The 20,545-nt window shown below is 37.7% G+C and overlaps 3 protein-coding genes across 5 annotated transcripts; 1 reads left to right on the top strand and 2 right to left on the bottom strand.

Moving 5' to 3' along the window:
- Positions 1-87: 87 nt before the first annotated feature.
- On the bottom strand, positions 88-5,827 carry LOC135105938 (lysine--tRNA ligase-like). 2 transcript variants are annotated; one of them, XM_064014666.1, is made up of 5 exons: positions 5,676-5,753; positions 4,806-4,955; positions 4,152-4,260; positions 2,842-3,108; positions 88-1,668 (listed from the first exon to the last, which is right to left on the bottom strand). In XM_064014666.1, the coding sequence occupies exons 2-5, from the start codon at positions 4,931-4,933 to the stop codon at positions 349-351; spliced, it is 1,824 nt and encodes a 607-aa protein (XP_063870736.1). In that variant the 5' UTR covers positions 4,934-4,955; positions 5,676-5,753; the 3' UTR covers positions 88-348. The 2 variants fall into 2 exon arrangements, with proteins under 2 accessions (XP_063870736.1, XP_063870737.1); XM_064014667.1 differs by lacking the exon at positions 4,806-4,955 and having other exon boundaries at positions 5,676-5,827.
- Positions 5,828-5,979: 152 nt separating this feature from the next.
- LOC135105940 (dynein axonemal assembly factor 6-like) lies at positions 5,980-10,045 on the top strand. Its single transcript, XM_064014671.1, has 5 exons — positions 5,980-6,107; positions 6,329-6,457; positions 6,585-6,692; positions 6,784-6,893; positions 7,027-10,045. The coding sequence occupies exons 2-5, from the start codon at positions 6,361-6,363 to the stop codon at positions 7,282-7,284; spliced, it is 573 nt and encodes a 190-aa protein (XP_063870741.1). The 5' UTR covers positions 5,980-6,107; positions 6,329-6,360; the 3' UTR covers positions 7,285-10,045.
- Positions 9,417-19,727, bottom strand: LOC135105937 (protein ERGIC-53-like). 2 transcript variants are annotated; one of them, XM_064014664.1, is made up of 13 exons: positions 19,502-19,727; positions 18,210-18,364; positions 17,912-18,081; positions 17,590-17,689; positions 16,629-17,078; positions 15,558-15,692; positions 15,175-15,308; positions 13,937-14,033; positions 13,627-13,729; positions 13,202-13,340; positions 12,424-12,562; positions 11,956-12,095; positions 10,169-11,687 (listed from the first exon to the last, which is right to left on the bottom strand). In XM_064014664.1, exons 1-13 carry the CDS (start codon positions 19,653-19,655, stop codon positions 11,651-11,653), a joined length of 1,953 nt encoding a protein of 650 aa, XP_063870734.1. In that variant the 5' UTR covers positions 19,656-19,727; the 3' UTR covers positions 10,169-11,650. The 2 variants fall into 2 exon arrangements, with proteins under 2 accessions (XP_063870735.1, XP_063870734.1); XM_064014665.1 differs by lacking the exon at positions 16,629-17,078 and having other exon boundaries at positions 9,417-11,687.
- Positions 19,728-20,545: the final 818 nt, after the last annotated feature.

Genomic DNA, 20,545 nt, shown 5'->3' with positions numbered 1-20,545 from the left:
AGCATTTGCTACCAAAATATGCTCTATATACAATGTGCTTCCAAAATACTTAAAGGCAACTAGAGGTTAGAATAAAAATTTGTAAAATTTGAAGAAATTAATATATAATTAATGGACAGGAAGATGCACATAGGTGTAAAATGACATTAAGTAAAAATTACTTTAATCATTCCTCTGAAAGATATCACCCCAACCCCAAAATGAAGGCTCTCAATGTAACAATTTGCAAGTCCCAAATTTAAAGCAGTGATCCTAGATACCTATATGTCCAGATCAGAGAAAACAAAGACACCCAAGATAATTTTCAACCGGTAACACTTTGGTAGCAGGACAACTTCTAAGCAAATACTATGATACGGGCTGGTTCTCCTTGTTGCTATCATCTTCAGAGGCCTTTTTCTGTTGCTCTGGTCTCATGGCTGGGAAGAACAATACTTCTTTGATGTTATATGAGTTTGTAAGGAACATGCTTAGCCTGTCTATGCCCATTCCAAAGCCTCCAGTGGGAGGCAGACCGTACTCAAGAGCTGTACAGAAGTTTTCATCAATCATCTGGGCTTCATCATCACCTGCCATTTTATCTTGTGCTTGCTGCATGAATCTGGCCCTTTGGTCCAGTGGATCATTCAACTCTGTATATGCATTAACAATCTCTTTCTTAGCTACAAAGAGTTCAAACCTCTCAGTAAGTCCTTTAATGGAACGATGATACTTGGCAAGGGGGCTCATGACTTGTGGATGGTCCATAATAAATGTTGGGCTGATGCACTGTTCCTCCAGAAAATCACCAACCAACTTATCTAGAAGCCGAGCAGAGGTACGGGGAGGAGGACACTCCACCTCGTGTTTCTCACACAGATCACTGAGGAATTTGCGGGCTTCTTCTGTAGTGAGCTGGTCAGGTTCGGGCAGTTTTGTACCGAGAATCTTTTCTAGCTCCGGGAACATGTGCATTCTCTTATAGGGAGGCTTAAAGTCAATTTCCCACTCCTCACCTTCTGGTCCCTGAGGTTGGAGTTTCACCTTGTACGTCCCAAAAATGTGATACACCATGCCAGACAGCAGCTTTTCGGTGATTTCCATGAGGTCATTGTAATCTGCATAGGCCATATAAAACTCCAAAGTTGTAAATTCTGGATTGTGGGTCAGGTCAATGCCTTCATTTCTGAACTGCTTCCCTATTTCATATACCCTGTCAATGCCACCCACAATGAGCATCTTGAGATAAAGCTCAGGGGCCACTCTTAGGTACAAGTCTTGATTCAGCTCATTGTGGTGAGTAATGAAGGGCTTGGCAGTGGCTCCCCCAGCAATTAAACTCATCATAGGAGTCTCAACCTCCAAGAAACCCATGTCATCAAAGAACTTACGTAGGTACGACACAATATTGGCACGCACTATAAACTTCTTACGAACATCAGAGTTGATGATAAGGTCAAGATATCGCTGGCGGTACCTGGTCTCCTGATCTTTTACACCAAAGTGGAGGTGGGGAAGCATGTGAAGGCAGGGAGCCAATATCTGCAACTTGGTTGGTCGAATAGACAGCTCCCCAGTCTTGGTTCTCAGAGCAACACCTTTCACACCTAAAATATCCCCTCGCCGTATTTTGTCACAGTCCTCATAGAAAGCAGCCTCACTCTCATAGAATTTCAAGTTAGCCATTACCTGTAGAAAAAAAAAGGGGGAAGAATTAAAGGTAAATAGTAGATGGAAATCATCTATAAAGTATATATTAATATGGTAAAGTTCATAGTATATCAAGAATTAAAATTTTAATGAAATGAACTGAACATATGAGAGTGGACATCACAGGTAAGAAAGCATAAGGGAAAACAATAAGTTGCTGTAGACAATGAATACATGAAAAGAAGGGTTAGCAGGGAGAACTATCTGCCAAGCATAAGGCATACAAACTGAACCAAGACCTTCTGAAGGGAGTTTAAGGAACCGACAACTAGGCTTCAGGTGTGACTGCAATGAGAGTTAAAGTAACTGAGCACATGCAAATACCACTGATGGAGGTTGCATTGGCAGTAAGCAAATTTATATATATTATATGAGCTGGCAAGCTGTCATGTAAAGAGAGCTGACAATTAACATATCTTGTGCACATTCACTCAATTAGTACATGTAATATCACAGATATGCTTCTTTATTATTTAACATGGCTCACTTCAAAATGAGTAACTCTGGCAAAGACAATTAAACATAAGTGACCAAAGAGCTCCAGTAAAGCTTCATAAAACAAACACTAAGTAAAATGCTACAAGTTAGCCGTAAAGTCATTCTTTAATGTTAATATCCCATCTTACACTTGATTGTCATTCAGTGACTATGGAGGTCTCCTGAGCAGTAAATGTATATGGATTTTTCACAATGCCCAAAAAGCAAAGGAACTATTCAGGAAAATCTACCACCTTATGCTTCACTTACATAGCGTTTTATGAAAAATCTCTACACGCTGATTTTGTTCTCTTCATTTTGGTTTGTCTCCACGCAACCAATGGCTGTACTGGGAATCATGTGCTCAGCTAGATCCAAGTGCCCCTAATCAACACCACCACCATTTTGTGTTCAATATTTCTTACAATATGTAATAACATATTTTAGTATGGATTCCACAGTCAATGCAAAGGGCAGTCATGTTCAAGATGTCATTAACCTAGCATATAAAAAAAACTTTTGTACACACTTTCCTTTTTTAAAGTTTTCGCAAACCTATTTAATTTTTGCCTTTTAAACAATGATTTTTACATACTATCCTTTCCTTGAGTAATCAACACATTGGACATCTTAAAATACACAAATGAAGACAATAAAACACTACCACTTTATTACCTGTAACTTAACATTTTCTCCTCTAAGATCGTAGAACCGTAACTTCTGGCTGCTCTCTCGAATGGCATGAACTCTTCCAGACACAGTCACTTCTTCCTGGCCCTCCTTCTCCTGTGTCAAGGTCTGGTATGTCTCCAGAAACTCAGCTAATGAGGTGCTCACGTGGAATTTGTGAGGATAAACAGTATGGCCTGCATCTTTCTGCTGCTGCACATACTGAGTTCTTAATTTCAGGTATTCATTGGGGCTGACATCCTCTTCATTCACCTGCAAACCACCAAGGAAGAGGTAATTCATGATGCATGAACTATGATCTTATACTGATTGAACTGGAAACCTTTAACATACGAGCATAACATAACATAACATAAGAAAAATAGCCATCCTGTAGAGAAATACATTTACACTACCCCTGTAGAGAACTATGCACAAAATTACACTATCTCTGTAGAAAAGTACACAAAATTGTTAAAACCTAAATATCAATGGTAAGTTTTTGCCTCAAATAAAAATTAACGTAGAAAACATTTCCTTATAATGATGACCAATGGCATTATGATTTCAATCCCTATGCAATGCCAAAAAGGCAAGATTACAAATCCTTGGGGTTATGTCCTGTACCTATAGTATTTACAGTTGGCTAAAGTGTGAAATAAACCAAATTAATTTGGTTTCTACCCAACTCGGGATTAAATCACAAAACTTCCCAGTTATGAGGTGAGCATTAACCACTATTCCCTGTACCTAAAGAGATATCTTGGTAATTCAACCTGGTACTAAAACAACCTTCATGTGGTAATGCTGCCAACACCTGCAAGAATAGTTTCTTGAAAGTATGTGCTTGCTTCAAGCTTAAGAACAGGTTTGACTTCATTATTCCTACATACCTACATAGATACAAGGTGAAACTGGAAAAGTATCAAATTCCACTAATTTATAGTACACAATGGTGTAAGATATTTTAAAGAACAAGATACAACTTCACAAATTATTTCACTATCTTAATATGCATGCAGTCTTGCATTACTGTATCAGCCTCTAAAGAGAGGTCACTCTTACTTTCTACATAATGTATATTCACAGTACTTGCATAAAATATTAAATTTTATACAAAATCTTGCCCACTCTGCACAGAGCTGATTGAAATAAGAAATTATTCAGTAATAAAAATCTACACCCTGTTGAGCATGAACCTACATTTGAATCAACAATTAGGATTTACCAAAACTTTTTATGACAAAAAATTCAAGAGTGTATCCCACATCTTATACCAGGAACAGTCCTGTGAGTCACTGGTGTCCAGGCCTCACCTTTGGCTTGGCTGCTGCTGCTGCTGGGGTGGGCTTGGCTCCTCGAGCTGCCTCCTTTTCAGCCTTCTCTTGTGCCTTCTTCTCTGCTTTTTGCCTCCTTTTCAGTTCACTATAGACACAGTCATCAATTAATACCTCTGACACTAATGAAAACTGGGAAAAATCATAAAAAAAGAGAACATTCAACCATCAAGAGATGCCTCATTATAGGTAACTTTTAAGGCAGGTGGGTGAAACATGTGCAGCAAAATCTACAAATAGTATATACAAGATAGCATTGAAACATTTATTTCATTTGAGCCTGAATGGTCCACACATATAAATATATGCTGCTTAACTTATCCTCTAAGTACAAAGAGCATGACAAAATAAAGAAATGAATGCATCAAATACAGTCATGCAAGCTTCTCACAGGGAGGTATCATCAATGTTACAATAAAACAGCAAAGCCTGTGATGACTCCCAACATCATCCTATGAGGGATGCTTTGCATTTTAAAGCTTTTATTTGATTGGATTTATTATACACTGAATGTTGTATACAAATCATAGATCTGTATACAAATTATCTCATAGCATTTCCTAATACCAGAAACTTTCTTTTAACTCAGTATGGAACATACAGATTTTGCTGCCTTTTTCATGTTTCCCTCACCTGCTCCTGGAGTATGTGAAAGAGAATGGCCTGGCAGTGTTGAGGCAGAGCCGTCCATCCCCCGCTAACACTCGGCCACACCCCGAGGCAGCCGCCCTCCACACACCTTGGAGAAGCCGCACACTCATGCCCTCACAACCCTGCCTTCACCTAGAACATACACTGCTCACTTGACTTGTGTATTACATACTCCATGGCCAGATGCACCACTTAAATAAAGCAGCATCAAGCCATCAATTTCCAAGTATAGTTCAATTAAACATCTTTTGACCTCAAAATTTCATAAACTTTAACTAATAGTAATCTAACCTTGTGTTGTCTGTACTCATAATAGCTATATATGACATGGAATTTACTTATCTTTTTGAGAGAAGTGATGAAATTACTAGTGCCGGTCTACCTAGGATCAGATAAGTGTGGCTCTATACTGGGTACATGAATTACATATATGAGTGGAACCCCGTGTAGCCCTCCTCACTCTCTGGGTTGCGGGTTGGGAGGCCCACCATGTAAGGAATGAAGGGAACATCTGTCAAGTGAACGCCGACAACTTGGCCAAACACTTCTGCACCACCGAATCCCTACACTTGTCCCTCAGTTATCACCACGGCTTCACTAATACCCAGATCCAGGTGTGGACGTGGGCCTGCCAAGGCGGGGGACCAGCATAGGGTGCATGGAGCGTCACACCTGGCCACACATCACACCACAATGACCACATTCCCGCGTGCGCCTCCACATGACACCTGTCCTCTGATTACGTGCCCAACACAACCTTAATGTATACCCCAGTGACTTTATGCTGCTTGAGATTATCACTGACGAGAGTATTAAAGGTACTGGATGGTTATGCATGTAATAAATACTTACTTTTTGGACAGCTTTTCCCCGGCCACGTCCGCCATGCTTGCCGCCTTCTGTGTGTGTGTGTGTGTGCTGTCACCTAACTTTTCATACGGAACACAAGCTGCCTTATGTAACTCAAACTACCTGTAGGTACTGAGAAATGTAGTATGAAATTACTTAATGCAACTATACTTTCATATACTAGAGCTTTCCATGGTATTCAATTAGTATTTCATAAGATATATACACTGATGCAATATTTCATACAGTTTCACATTCCAACGCAGGAAAACTTTGCACTCCCCATGCAGTGAGAGAGACATCTATAAAAATTCTTTTAAAGTCTCATCAAATCTGTAAATGACCAGAGATTTTTTTTCGGGTCACTTTCTTTCATAGGTACTGGCGCGGGTCGGTGCCCGGGTTGCCATGGTGACGGGGACGCCACCTCCTGAGGTGGGTCACTAAAGTTCTATTATTACCCATCACTGCTTAGGTCTAAGTATTAACTTAGGTTCTAAGGTGAATGCATATGATATCCTGCATGAAATGAACCTTGTATGAAGATAAACACTATTCTGCTCTAGGAAAACGGCATGCTCCCAGACAGCCTGCCAGTGCGAGTGGATGGTATAACTATATATTGTTACACATTTTATTCTTCCTTCACCGCCCAGAAGGGTGTGGTGTCTTCTGGTGGGTGGCAGACATGAGCACAAGTGAGCTGGATGTGCAGGCACTGGCCGCCCTCCTCTATCCTCGCGGTGAAGAGGAAGATGATTATGAGGAGCAAAGTCCTACAAAAAGTAAATCTAAATATGTATAAAAGTGAATGAAGTCTGCAGTAATCATTTAACATGACATACGATGTTCATATGATGATACAATTTATATATAATACACTTCCATACATTTTCAATCACTCCCCACCAGGTGTTACTCCTGCTGACCTGGGGACCAATTCCTTCAAAGTGAAGCAAGACCAACACTTCAGACAGCCTGCCACTGACACACCTGGACTCTCATCCATGACACATGAGGGTAAGCTTACATCCCCATACACCTACACTGCATATTATATTTGGTAATGCTGATAACAATTATTAATTGATATATTTGTTCTTACTTTTAGATGCATGGAAGGAAGAACTGGATGATAGTATTATCAGTGATCCTCGCCCTCAACCGCAGTATGAAGTGACCTTCAGGGAGCGAGTTACTCCCAGTCAAGTGTGTCTTCCGGTATGTAAACTGTCAGAGCTAAGAGAACTATTTATCATCTCATCACAATTTGTTATCTGTTTTGGGTAAGTTTCTGACTAATATCCTTTGTGTCCTTCTCAAGTTAGAACAATACCTTTCAATACTATTTCAGATCAGCATGGGGAAAACAGGTGAAGAAGATATAGTGGTTCGAGTTGAGTTGCCTGGGGAGCTTCTGACTGAGGTCACTCTGGAAGTTACATCCACCACTCTGAACTTGGCTTCTCCCACCTACTACCTCCATCTACCACTTCCTCGTCCAGTCAACCAACGCAAAGGAGTGGCAACCTGGGACCCAACTGCACACACTCTTGTTGTCACCCTGCCAACAGTACATGCCACAGCACTCCTTCAACCATCCACAAAATAATTACCATCCATCTCAAATAAAGAGGAGTTCTGTCCATCCTCATGAAGTCAACTGTCAAACTGATGTTGTAGCATCTAAATGCCAAGTACGTACATAATATTTATATACAGTACATGTAGAGTAAGCAGGTTCATACAACAAATATGCTGCTGCTCTGCATAAAAAGAATACAACCAATATATATTATTATGTTACAAATATGCAATAATAGTACATTCAAAATATTGACAATAATAATAATAATAATAATAATAATAATACATGGTCTTGAAGTAGTTTTTACTTTATTTCAACAGAAAAGCAAAAAATCATGAAATAATGTATTTTACAATTACTTGTATCACTATTACAAAGTTCTGAAAGACTCCTTGAGTAAGATATTGTCATTGTTATTTTATACTGTGTTGAGCATTTGTCAAACTGTCAACCATATCTGTCATTATGCCACACTGATATGCATCATAAGGATCATCTTGACAGATATTTGAACTTTGATTTATTTGTGTATGGGTAGTACCTTGTCTTAGAAAGCTTCCCTAGATACAGAGTGGAGGGCTTAGGTAGGTACTAATATATGTATTCCTGAAGTCATATACAGCAGTAGCTAGAAAGAATTAGGAAGAGTGGTTTTCTTATAGGATCATGTTTAAATTTCATTGGTGTTGTGTAATTCAAGTTCAAGCTTGATCCTGAAAATGTTTATATCACTGAACTGAAATATGACATCCTGTTCACAAACATGGTAAAATGAAAAAAAAAAAAAAAAGTCTCACCACCATTACTTGAGTAACTGGAATACTGTTCTATAAAATCAATTATACTTTGACTATATACAGTTTCATCCAGATAATATACTAATACTGAGGCCAGTCAACAATCTGGGTGTTCAGAAATTCCCATTCTTCATTTCACCATGAAGAAGGTAAGATATCTACAACTCTACATTCTGGGATATTGTTGTATAATACAGCTAGGAGACTGAAGCTACAATACTTTTTTTGTAATTTATGGCAGTTTTCTTTCTAAGCAGAAAAAAGTCAGTCTTCTAGGGATTTATCTGGCACCAGGCACACCACCTGCCATCTGAGAGTTATACAACACCCAAATTTCAATGAGCACTGCAAGAGAAAGTTAGGCATTCATAAATACATGCAGAAGACTGCTATGATATGGACTGTCCACAGTTACTAAATTCTAACTACATTCAGTTAACTCATTATGAGCCACCCATTTGATAGTTGTGTTGTGTGAATATGGCACATATATAAAGAATGCACATTTCAGACATATAAACAGATGGAGGAAAATTCCCATTGTATGTTTACTTTTAACACTTACATAAATTACCAAACTGGAAATAAAAGCCAAGATGAAGAAAGCATTGTTCTGTCTATTTGACATCCAACAGAAGACAATTAACAATCACCAAGAAAGGCTGTTTAACAGACTCAGAAGAATGAAGTGTCTGTATTCATATTGGAAAACTTATGTACTTTAATATCAAATAAAGCATTATGGTATAAATATGTAAACAAGCATAAATTGAATTTATGCTTGTTTACTGCACTGTTAAGCACTCAGTTTATTCAGTTCTAATGTCACAACAGAACACTAATGACCATCATAATTTATACAGCGCACTGCTGCTAACACAAGACATGCACAGGTGGTGCTGCATTGCAATTTTCTGGCAGAAACTGCATATCTGTATTTGTCCATGCTATATCAAATTGTTGGAAAATCAAGTTCACTGCATAACATTGAGATTGCATACACTGAACCTGCTCATATCAAAGATGTGCCTGCATGCATTAATTTTGTATGTGTAAAGCTTCAACAAATGATACAAATTTCTCTAATTGCAACTACAGTACTACTATGTATTACTTATTCATGGTAGATTGTCGCTGCTAAAGCATCAACTTGTAAAAAAGATAATGATGATTAAGCTGTTCAGGATCATTGAACTTTTTCATGTAACCAAGTGATTATTCAAAAAGAATATCCTGTTCATTTAAATGAAAGAAAGGCAGTTCAATAAGCATGACCATATGCAAATCCAAAGCAGTCCTGCCTCCATAAAAAATATAAAAGGAATGCCAGAAAATCAGAAAACAGCTTCAAGGTTGTTCTTTTAACAATTTCAGATTTTTTTGAAATATTGCATAGAACATTGCAATGGTCAATTGAGCAATGCAAATATAATCCTGTCCTTTACAACACAAACAAGATAGACATACATAAATTATGGTTAATTACTCAACTTACCCCACCCCACAAAATGCATGATTTTTCCTTCTTTTGCAGAATCAGTGTTTCAGTCCATAATTAAAAAAGTTACCAAGTAACTGTTATACAGGGTAGCTGAAAATCCCTCTTAACTACATCAATCTAGACAGGAGCTGGGATCCATTTCAGCTTTCAACCTTGTAGTATTTCCAGAAATGAAAGGCTCTTCATCCAGTATCATGTAAATAAATATAGTTTTTTCCAACATCATAATAGGTTTGGACCATTGGGTGAAGAACCCCTTTGGTAGTGCACATCCTCATTGTTGGCTTGATACTAGTCTTATCAGTGGATGTTCTGTATGTGTGCTTAGTACATAATTATATACATGGTCGTTGTTTATTGTTTGTACATTGTAAGATTCTTCTTGTTAAATATTATTGATTGTTGCTTGATATGTATGTGCGATGATTACTGTTCTTGTTGTGCAATGTCTATATATTTATTAAATCTATTGTTAGACATGATAAAACTTACTTTGTCTTTCCCCAGTGTTGCTCAACATGTCCCCAAGAAAAGCTAACAGGTCAAATTTCATTTCCCTTCATTTCATTAATTAAAATAGTTTATGGTAGAGATGAAACTGAAACAGTAATATCAGTAGAAAATATCTCAATAATTTAATGAATCTTAAAATACATCAATCCACTGTTAATGTGAAGACATGTTTGAAAATGAGAAACAAATGCAAGTAACAATAAAATTCCAGAAACATCTAAAATAAAAGTTTGCCATGACCATCACCAGTAATGGCACCAATGAAAGCATAAGGAGACTGTGGCTTCCATAACTTTCACGTGCACAACTGCATTTCACCACTGGATAAATCATTTAGCAATGTATTAATACCCCCCACTAGCAACACGTGATACTTGCATGGCGCACCAAAATTAAACCTCAACCACTCTATTTTTAACTAGCAGAAATCATTGAAACAAACACCATATAAAAGGCTATTGAGCTTAAACAATAACAAAACTTCAGTCTTTTTTGGACAGTGTTAAGCCTTCGACAATGAAGGAAATTATCTACAAAAAGGTACAACTAATTTATCATAAGGAATAGAACCCTCAGTAGCTTTCATTATACCCCAGGCTTATTAATTTACTTGATAGGTCAAGAGGAAATACTGAATGAGATACAGATGCTCTTGGTGATGCTAATCATTGGTTTCACTTCACCAAATAATGAGAAAATTTATCATGTCGTATTCCCTTGAAGCTACATTTGCTAACAATCATTTCCTTGTCTCACATGGTGAAACAAATTCAGGGCACATGAGAAACTTCAGTGTGATGTGGCATCCATGAAAACAGGAAATGATATAACAAAAAAAAAAAAAATAAAAGAAAAAAAAAATAAAATAAAATAAAAATAAAAAGAGTAACACACAAGTTAACAATATTCCTCCTTTCTTCATGGATGTTTTGTGAATGATTAATACTGGCTAGACAAGCTTCATTATTACTAATGGTAAAGTAACTGATGGTAAATTGTCATAGGCACACATCTCATGAAGTTGTTCAGGAATATGAATGTACAAGTTCATCAGATCTTGAAAGCTGATGGAATAATAATGAAAGATACACACAATAACTGAGCACAGCCACCATTTCCAAAAAAACTACTAAGTTTAAATCCACACAGCTTTCACCACACAACAAAATCCAATTTTGCCAACTGGAAAACTTATTCAGAACAAGTCAAAAGTCATTAAAATGCTTTTCAACTTTAAAAATAAAAAGATTGAGTGAAATTGATTCTCCTGAAATTCCCCTTGTGAACATTTATTTACAAATTATCTTTCAAAAAATATCCAACATTATTTATGCACTACAGTAACAGAGGAGTCGTGCCACACCACAACAACTTCACGGATTCAGATCTTACACATTCTTTATGCAGAGAAACAAAAATGCACCAACTCCTCTGGTAATAAAAAAATAAATGCCTAAAAATCATTTTACCTTAAAACTTTGAAATGGACTCTACAAAATGATCAGGCATCTAAAAATATTCTGGAAGAAATCTTTGTGCTCCTGAGATGGACTCACAGGGCTTGGAACACAGGTGTACCTCAGTAGAACTTCTTGGCTTGAGCTTCTTTACTATCTCTGAAAAAAGAATATAATGTTAGCAACCATAACAAAATATTAGTTGAAGAACATAATGTTAGCAACCATAACAAAATATTAGTTGATGGATTGATTATATCTTATCCTGCATTAATTTCTAAGTTCTTGGGGAATTCATGTTGCCAGGGTAAGTGCACTGGTATGCGCTGGTCGACAGGAGGGAGGTTCAACTACTGTGTTGCTGTAATACATTATTTGAAAATGTAATATGCATTATAAAAAAGCATTACTGAAATTTAAGACTCACCTATACATGATGTAGCCAATAAGAAGCACCACCTGCAGGACCATGAAGACCATAAACACAGTTGTTGACACACAGCTGATGGATGGACATGCCCCTCCTCCTCCTTGTGCTAGTCTCTGGTTGGCATTTCCCAAGTCTCTCTGCATCACAGAAAACATTGGTTAAAATAATATGGTGTTAAAGCTCCTTTTGCATATTACTTAAACTCAAGTTTGATTACTCAGCTTTACTACTGCATTATATTACTTCTGTTCATTGTCCATGCAGGACCATACAAATGTAGAGAACAGGACTGCTGGCCTTTCATATATTTAAGGATAAATGAGTTTCCCATTCCCAGTACCTCACATGCAGTGGAATTCTGAATCACACCTCCATCCTTATTCATTCACCTCTTCATATTATATGAAAATAATTCTTATTAATTATGCAGATACATGAATTACTTGAATGGCAAGCATGCTTCACCTTCACAATGTTCAGGCCTTCTTTCATCTCATTGAGCGTGACATGCAAGTCGTATCCAACAGGCTGCACTGTTCCCTGGGGCTTCTGGTTATTGCCCAGCAGTTGATTGCTCTTCTGGTGGATCTCTGTGACAAAGCTCCTGAGAAATGTTAAATGGTATATTAATAAAGATACTCAAGACCAATGCCATCAGATGTATCAAACTATTATGTCCCATGAAACTGAGGCATCCAGAGGAATTCAGAAAAGTTAATTCCAGGTAAGGAGTATCCCCACATACACACCTAACAAGATACAATCTGTGTTACCTCCACATTTTCTTTACCATTGCTTGAGTAAAAACTAGAACTTGAAATTTATACCTCGCATGCAAAATTGAAATGTTATAGTTCTAAAAATTGAGTGAAAGATGATTAACTTACATGAGGGAATATTATTGAGTTTGCTTATACCAAAGAAAACATCTGACTTAGAAAAGTAACAACCAACAATACAAACTGTTATCTTAAATTGGGCTTGGGAAGATCTACGATTAAAGTCATTGCTTCTTTCAAAGATGGATTTCAAGCCTTCAAGAAATAGCAGAAAAATATATACCTTGGTGATAAAAATACCAGCCTTCAAGATATATTAGGAAAACATATGAACTTGTGATAAAAATACCAAAGTACAAAGATGTTTCCAAAAATTAGAATTTATAACTTGATCAAACAATCCTCTCCATTCCCAATCAAAACCTAGTCTATGCCTGGCATTACTAAACCTTTAAGGATCTTACTTGATGTCTCTGGCAGTTTGGACAATGTCTCGCTGATTGTTGAGGATGGAGTCCACTTCATGGCGGCGGATGGTGTCTCCTGGTAGTGCTGGAGGAGGAGGGGGTGGCACCTGTCCTCCTGCAGGTGCTACTTGTCCACCTGTAAAAAAAAAAATAAATAAAATAAATAAATAAATAAATAAAAATAGTTAATTAGTAATTTTTCTAATGTGTCGAAGATAAATTGAATAGACAATATTTCTAAAAATTCCCTTTACTCTTATAAAGGTAGCCTACCAATTTTTAAGTCTCTAATCTTACAATACTCAACAAAGTCAACATAAATGCTAATTAACTGGGATTTTTCAAGTGCTTCCAGAGTCCCAGTGACCAGAAACAAAATGCCTGCTCCTACAACTCTGACTACATAACCAAGTTCAGCTCACCACCCATTCCTGTGTGAACAGCTGACACCAAGCCAAGGGTTCGTTCTTGTCGACCGATTATTTCATCCATTTTCATATGGAGCTGTCTTATAACTTCATGTATCTGAAAAATGACAGGCATTCCTTATATCAAAATAAAGTAATATATAAATAAATCAATGACCATTTGCAAGTAACATGAGAAAGAGTATCTAGCTATATCACCCTGCTAATATGAAGGTACTTTCATTGTATAATGCTTATATGCAAATAAAAGTATGTATGCCCATGTAATTCCCTAAACTGAGGCAACTAAAACATTGCTACACACCTGACTCTGTCCCAAATATATCTGTCGCAATTCCCTTTGTTCCCAGGACTCATATTCTTCATCCTTCTTCTCATGGTCAGGATTCTGAGCTATATACCTGGAGAGAGGAAAAAAATAAATTATGTATGGAAAAAAAATCTGCCTTTTGTACTAGGAATGGGAAATAATTAATTATATTGAAAATACACAATATGTAGCTACAGGACATCCATCAGACTCAGAGTGTTAGTGAGGCACAATAATTAGATATTTGATATTTCAGAACATGTGGGATCTGCCAATGGTATTCTAAGACATCTATTCTCTTGAAATGGTTTTAATACTCAGTCCCACCAAAAATCTTTATTGCTTCTCAAAAACTTAATCACTAAAAAGAATGGTTACTTTTTAGGTAATTTATGACTATATTATATGGCTACCAATCTAGCAATAAATACAGACATTGGGTACAATTCCACTAGCCACAACTAAGTTTCTGAGAGAGAGAGAGAGAGAGAGAGAGAGAGAGAGAGAGAGAGAGAGAGAGAGAGAGAGAGAGAGAGAGAGAGAGAGAGAGAGAGAGAGAGAGAGAGAGAGAGAGAGAGAGAGAGAGAGAGAGAGAGAGAGAGAGAGAGAGAGAGAGAGAGAGAGAGAGAGAGAGAGAGAGAGAGAGAGAGAGAGAGAGAGAGAGAGAGAGAGAGAGAGAGGCAGGCAGGCTGTGTGACAAGAACCTGACTAAACCTCAAGGCCCAATGTTAGTTTGGATGGTGTTGTTTGCCTTGATCTGGTGCAATGCATGATGTGGTCACTGTTGGCACCACTTATGACCCCTGGTAATTTGTGTTTAATCACTTATAATGACTGGATGGCTTCCAAGTTTTCACATATGTCTGTTCTCAGCTGGCCTTGCTGTGTCACAATCACTACTCTGTCTCTCTTTAAGTGGTCAAATACTGTACACAGTTTTCAATCACAACTCTAACTTTGGAAGGTATACTGAAATACAGGTTATCAATAACAGGTAAATTACAATATGATCCCTGACAAAAGATAAAGCACACAAACAATGACTCAAGCAGAGAAAATTCAAGTCAGTGACTATCCTCATCTTATAAAGCTTCACAAGACCTCATTTTGTGTGGGAAAACAACAGGTGTGCTCCTTCAAATAAGCCACCTATATGTGTTGTACCTAAACATGTGGCAAGGCTGTGTGAACCTTCCCACCTGCTCCCCATTCTACTGGCCCCAAGGACTCACTCGTCACGGGCCTTTTTGGTCTTCTCCTGGTACTCCTGGAACTCCTGCCGGAATTTCTCTTCCTCCTCCTGGTTGACTTGCAGGAGTGCCATTTCCTCAGGGGAGCGTAGTGAAGACACCAAGAACTTGAGAACCTAACAAGTCACAAGAAAACAGATTACAGTCTGCATCATTAAGAGAGAAAATATCTATTTATTTATATATGATGCCACTTATTGTTTTCATTTAATACAAATACTTCCTATTTATTCACATTTTCTTCAGCCACTTCAGCATTCACATCACCAATCAAAAGTAAATTTCCTCCCTCTACCAAATTTCTTGACACATTCACTCATACACATACATGCAAACAACACAAGTATCAGCTGGACAAGACTCACATCGTGGTCATCAGCCAAGCCTCCAGTGGCTGCAGACACTCCAAAGTGGCCAGAGGGCGGGAGGTGGACATTCTCGGCACGCATGCAGATCTCATAGTCCTTCTCATTATTGGTCATACCACTGTGAATCATGAGCTGCAAGGCAATAACATTATTCAGAAATATTATGTAATTATCAATGCCAATGCCATAAGCATATTCAAATGTTCATATATATTAAAACATACAATGTTTTGATACTTTAGAGTGAATATGTAGAAATAAAATGAGCAATGAAAATCTGAGAAAAAAGCCTACATGCAAAGGACAGAAAATATTATTGTATTAGAAAAATGAAAACAATTTTCAATAAGCATATCTATCATACATCACAGTTGAATGCAAGATAACAATATGAAGCTGTCAGTACTGCAATACAATTCACAACCACAACAGAGTGAGGCCAATAATCAATGTCAGTAAGAGGTTCATATATTATCAAAGTCTCACTAAACATTGTTTTAACACCTCTACCTTACATGACAATTTATTTACTTTGCCTGAGGAAAAATTACCTGAAATTTAGAAGTATTGTAAATAACATATTATTCTTCCTTCTACACACATGAAACAACACTTTAGAAAGAAAAAAGTGAGCACTAAACAAGACATTCTTCAGAAAGATGCTATCACCCATCTGCCCTACTTTTTTTTGAGTCACCTTGAACACCATGAAGATAATACCAGAATAGGAATGAAGAAAACCATTATATCACAGATAATAAGGAAGAACATGAGAGAAAAAATGCCCTTGGAATCTCATCCAGAAACTGATAGCTTGACTGTAAAGATAATTGTATCACAACAAAATGGTGACAGTTTGTCTGTAATAATAATCTTCTGTACTGTTTAATAATCCCTACAGTAAAACTTTGATAGGTTTTCAGGTATCAAAACAGAATATAAATGGGAAGGAATATGGGGGAGGTAAATACATTTACAAGAATGGTAGCAAGTAAGTATTCACACAAATTATTGGAGAGGACGGTTTAGTCTGACAAATAGGTGGGTCCACTCAACATGACCCCCTACCCCTGGAGAAGTCTTCCGCACGTTTTTCTTCTTTTTTCCTCCCCTTTTCCTTTGCCTCTTCCTTCGCCTCTTCTCAACTTTGGTAGTAGTGTTTAAATACGAAATGGGAGGAGCAGAAGTGGTTACAATGGGCTCATCACTGCTGCCAGCCCCAAACCATCCCCAACCTTCAGACAGCTCCTCCTCAGCTATATCATGAATGGCCTCTACTAATGTATATCCAGCATCTATAGCTTCTGTGGTAAAGCTTTTCTCACTTGGTGCATCACTCTCAAGAAGGTCGTGGCCTTCATCATGGTGACTGGACACCACTGCAGTGGGTTCTTCCTGAATGGCAGGCTGTGCAGTGACCTCACCATGATCATTTGGGGACTTTGTGCTTTGTGGGCCTTCCTGAAGGTCTTCTTCTTGCATTTTAATGTAATCATACTCAATGTTCTGAGTCTTGAGCTGTGGCAGCCATCAAAAATTATATACAAGTGTCCTCTCTCATACCTTCCAAATGTTAGCACTTTAATATCTAACTTATCAATAAATATTTTTGAAAAAGCGAAGATTTTCTTATTATTGAAATAGAAATTCAAGAGGAATTAAAATTCACCTTTTTATTGTTAGTACCAGCTTCCTCTATGCTAATGAAGATATAATGAAAATGCAGTCACTACTAAAAACTGAAAATTAGTTCATAAAAATACTATGGACTAAAAGAAGTTTGAAATGTAAGAAAGTTGGTGGTCTACTTAAGCAAAGGATACCACAACAACTGAGAAACTCTCATGATCCCATAATCTATTCTGTGCTGTACATATAGTAAAGCGTCAGCATAATACAATTACAATTCATAAGATCATGAATATCCATATTCCCATCAAAGGAAAAGAAATAGTAAAATTTAACCTAGGTTACAATAAATTTACAGAATCTAAAACTTGAAAAACATTAGCATTACTTAAGTACTCACCGTAAAGACGTTGTGGTAATACTCTACTTTCGCCCTGACTGGGAAAGGTTTGTTTCTGAAGTCTCGCAGACACCCTCCTAATTGCTGGCTGAGGCCGTCACTGAGAGAGAAAAGGATGGAGACTCAAAACAAGCTCCAGTTCACAGTTAAAGTAAATTCTGAGAAATACCATCACACAATACATGATTTCTATCTCTTTGAGTGAAAGAATCCCTGTTTCTGACAAGGAATTTAAAAATACAATCACAAAGAGGTGGTATGATATCTTTATACACAATATGAGCACACTAATAACTAATATAGAAGACAATACTTCACTCACTGTTCATGGTCATAAACTTTTGTACCATCGTTGACCATGGCCATCACATAAGGGTTGTTCCTCTTGTTGTCATTGTCAAAGGAATCAAAGAAAACTCCAAGGCCATTCCACTTATCTGTGCTGCCAAATACAGGACCCTCGCCACCTGGCTTGTCAGTAAACCACAATGCCTGGTGGAATGTGGAAAAAACATTATTCATATAGCAAACAGCTTCACAAAGTTGCCAGCAGCTAACACAATAAAACCTTTATATTAACACACTTCCTTTATCATGTGGGTAAATCTTGAAAGTCTTACCAAACCATCAGCACCAATTCTGCCTCTGCCTGTCACTCGGAAGACAAACTCCACCTCCCACCACTCGAAATTCGTTGGGTTTTTCGTCCATATCTGCCCCTTCTGACTGCGTAAAGATGGTGTGATTCGAACACTTTCCTCACTAGCAATGGCATCTGTAAGGGAGAAATTTTATCTGAAGGCCTACAATGTATGGCATCTCATGCAACAGAACCATGCACTTGTCTCTATTTTATTATACAATTAAAGGAAAGCTGATGTTTCATCCTTCTCTTAAATACTGGAACTCTTACAATTCTAATTATAATTCTATAATTCTAATGGATTCTCTAGAGACTCCTTCAGCTCACCAGATGTAGTAGCTATCCCCCCATCCCCATGGCAGTCATCCTCATGTACCTACAAGGGCTTCATTCCTCCTAAGTTGCCATCCTACTTTTACTTACCAGAGAAACCCCCTTCAAACCATACACATGGCACAACAATATCAGCTCTAGCTGCTGAAAGCATGATCTAAATCTGCAGTACAGCAACATATTTATACAGTCAGCCAGTTTAACATGAGTGTCAGCTTAAAGAGTCACACCCTATTTTATTTTCACCAGCTAAATAAACATTGTCAACAAAGGCTGCAGCATGGTCAATTTCTTGAGCAGTCTGGGGGGATAGGTTTTAGTCCTCAACTAACATGTCTGTCCAGAAACGCTAACCAAACGCTGGAGGAACCAATCAGGTGAGTCAAGCAGGTAATCCAATCAGGTATGGCAAAAAATGCCCACTGACCTACTTAAGTCTTGCCTCACTGTACAAAACCCAGTCACACATTACAGTCTTCACTATCACATAACTTTATTTGTGGCTTAACCATAACACTGAACATCAATTCTTATGAGTGTCTTGGCTTTTTAAGATAACACACTAATTTCATTACATCTTTAACCCATTCAGTTTACAGTCATTCATATTAACAAGGCTTAAATCCCTCTAAATCTTTATTCCTTATAAACCCAACCAGGGGCAATGGATCGCAAACCTCAGCCGTCACCTGTGACGGGCACACCTGTTCAAAGTGACAGAACACCTGCTGCCCGGCACTGCAATGACAGCTACTTAAACCAGCACGTGGAATACACACACAACAGAAAGCAACACACACGCACACACCACATGAATAACGGGAACAGAACAATGTTACAAAGGCCCGTGAGGCATGAGGCGCCGGTATTCTGATAAATAAAGGTCAGTAGATATGAAAGTATCAACATATGTTAGCAGACAACCCTGATACTTACTGCCAGAGTAGTGCCAAAAGGGTACCTGGTTGTCCTTCTGTGCCAGGTAAGGCCCCTTAAAGCTGAACTTATATTCGAATCGTTTGTGGGGTTTTTGACAGCGGCCCACGGATATTAGAGACAAGAGAAGAGTGAGGCTCCACCATAGCTCCATCTCCTCCCGGCTTCGAGCAAACACTGAGCCACAATAGTACACGTCACGACCTCAACTCAAAACAAAACCTATACTCTCTCTAAACTGTTCCACATAATATACTTTTATCATTAATATTCATTGTTACTGCCTCTACAATATAATAACATAAGTTTTTGTGCAATATAAAGGCTGAGTTTCTTTTTAATTTCATAAAGCATATTTCGGTGAAGTTTGACAATGGGCATTATTGACTAATGTATAAATAGTGATTTGCTATAGGAATGATGTATGGTATCTTAAATTAATTAATTTGAATTTTACAGTATATTATCTCTGAGTAAACTTATTTACATTTATTGGAATTGCAATGTGCATGGATAATGAACATCTTGGCAATGTGGAGGTAGCTTGCCACCGGAAAAGTGACACGTACAGTTAGCAAGGCAAGGCAACGGGGCATCAGCAGGTAATGCGACCCATACGAAATACACTTCAAAGAATTAACACACAATTGACAAAAAGAGTATGTGCAACATGTCACGATGAGGAAGAACAACCTTACATACAATAAGAGGCATCGAATACTGTTGCTAGAACTATTTCTGGATAATGAACAAGGAGGGCAGCCAGACAATAAACGCGCAAAAGAGAAATAATGGGAAGACGCATATATTTATTCGAAAGAACAATACGTGATAGATTGTGTATACTTGTATGTGACTATAACAAATTTTAAATTATTAAAACCAAGGAAATAAAATGAAATATAAATAAATGCTAGTTAAGCTTCTTCTAGTTATGCCGATTAGTGACTGATGGAGATAGAGCCCATACCTGCCGCAAATGGTCTCATTAATCATGTAGCATCACACTAACACTGACACCACATGATGGTAAGGTCCTCATTC

This window comes from Scylla paramamosain, chromosome 12, assembly GCF_035594125.1.
Source record: "Scylla paramamosain isolate STU-SP2022 chromosome 12, ASM3559412v1, whole genome shotgun sequence".
Lineage (NCBI taxonomy): Eukaryota > Metazoa > Arthropoda > Malacostraca > Decapoda > Portunidae > Scylla > Scylla paramamosain.
The sequence above is the reverse complement of the archived record's forward strand: the minus strand, read 5'-3'. Positions and strand labels throughout refer to the sequence as shown.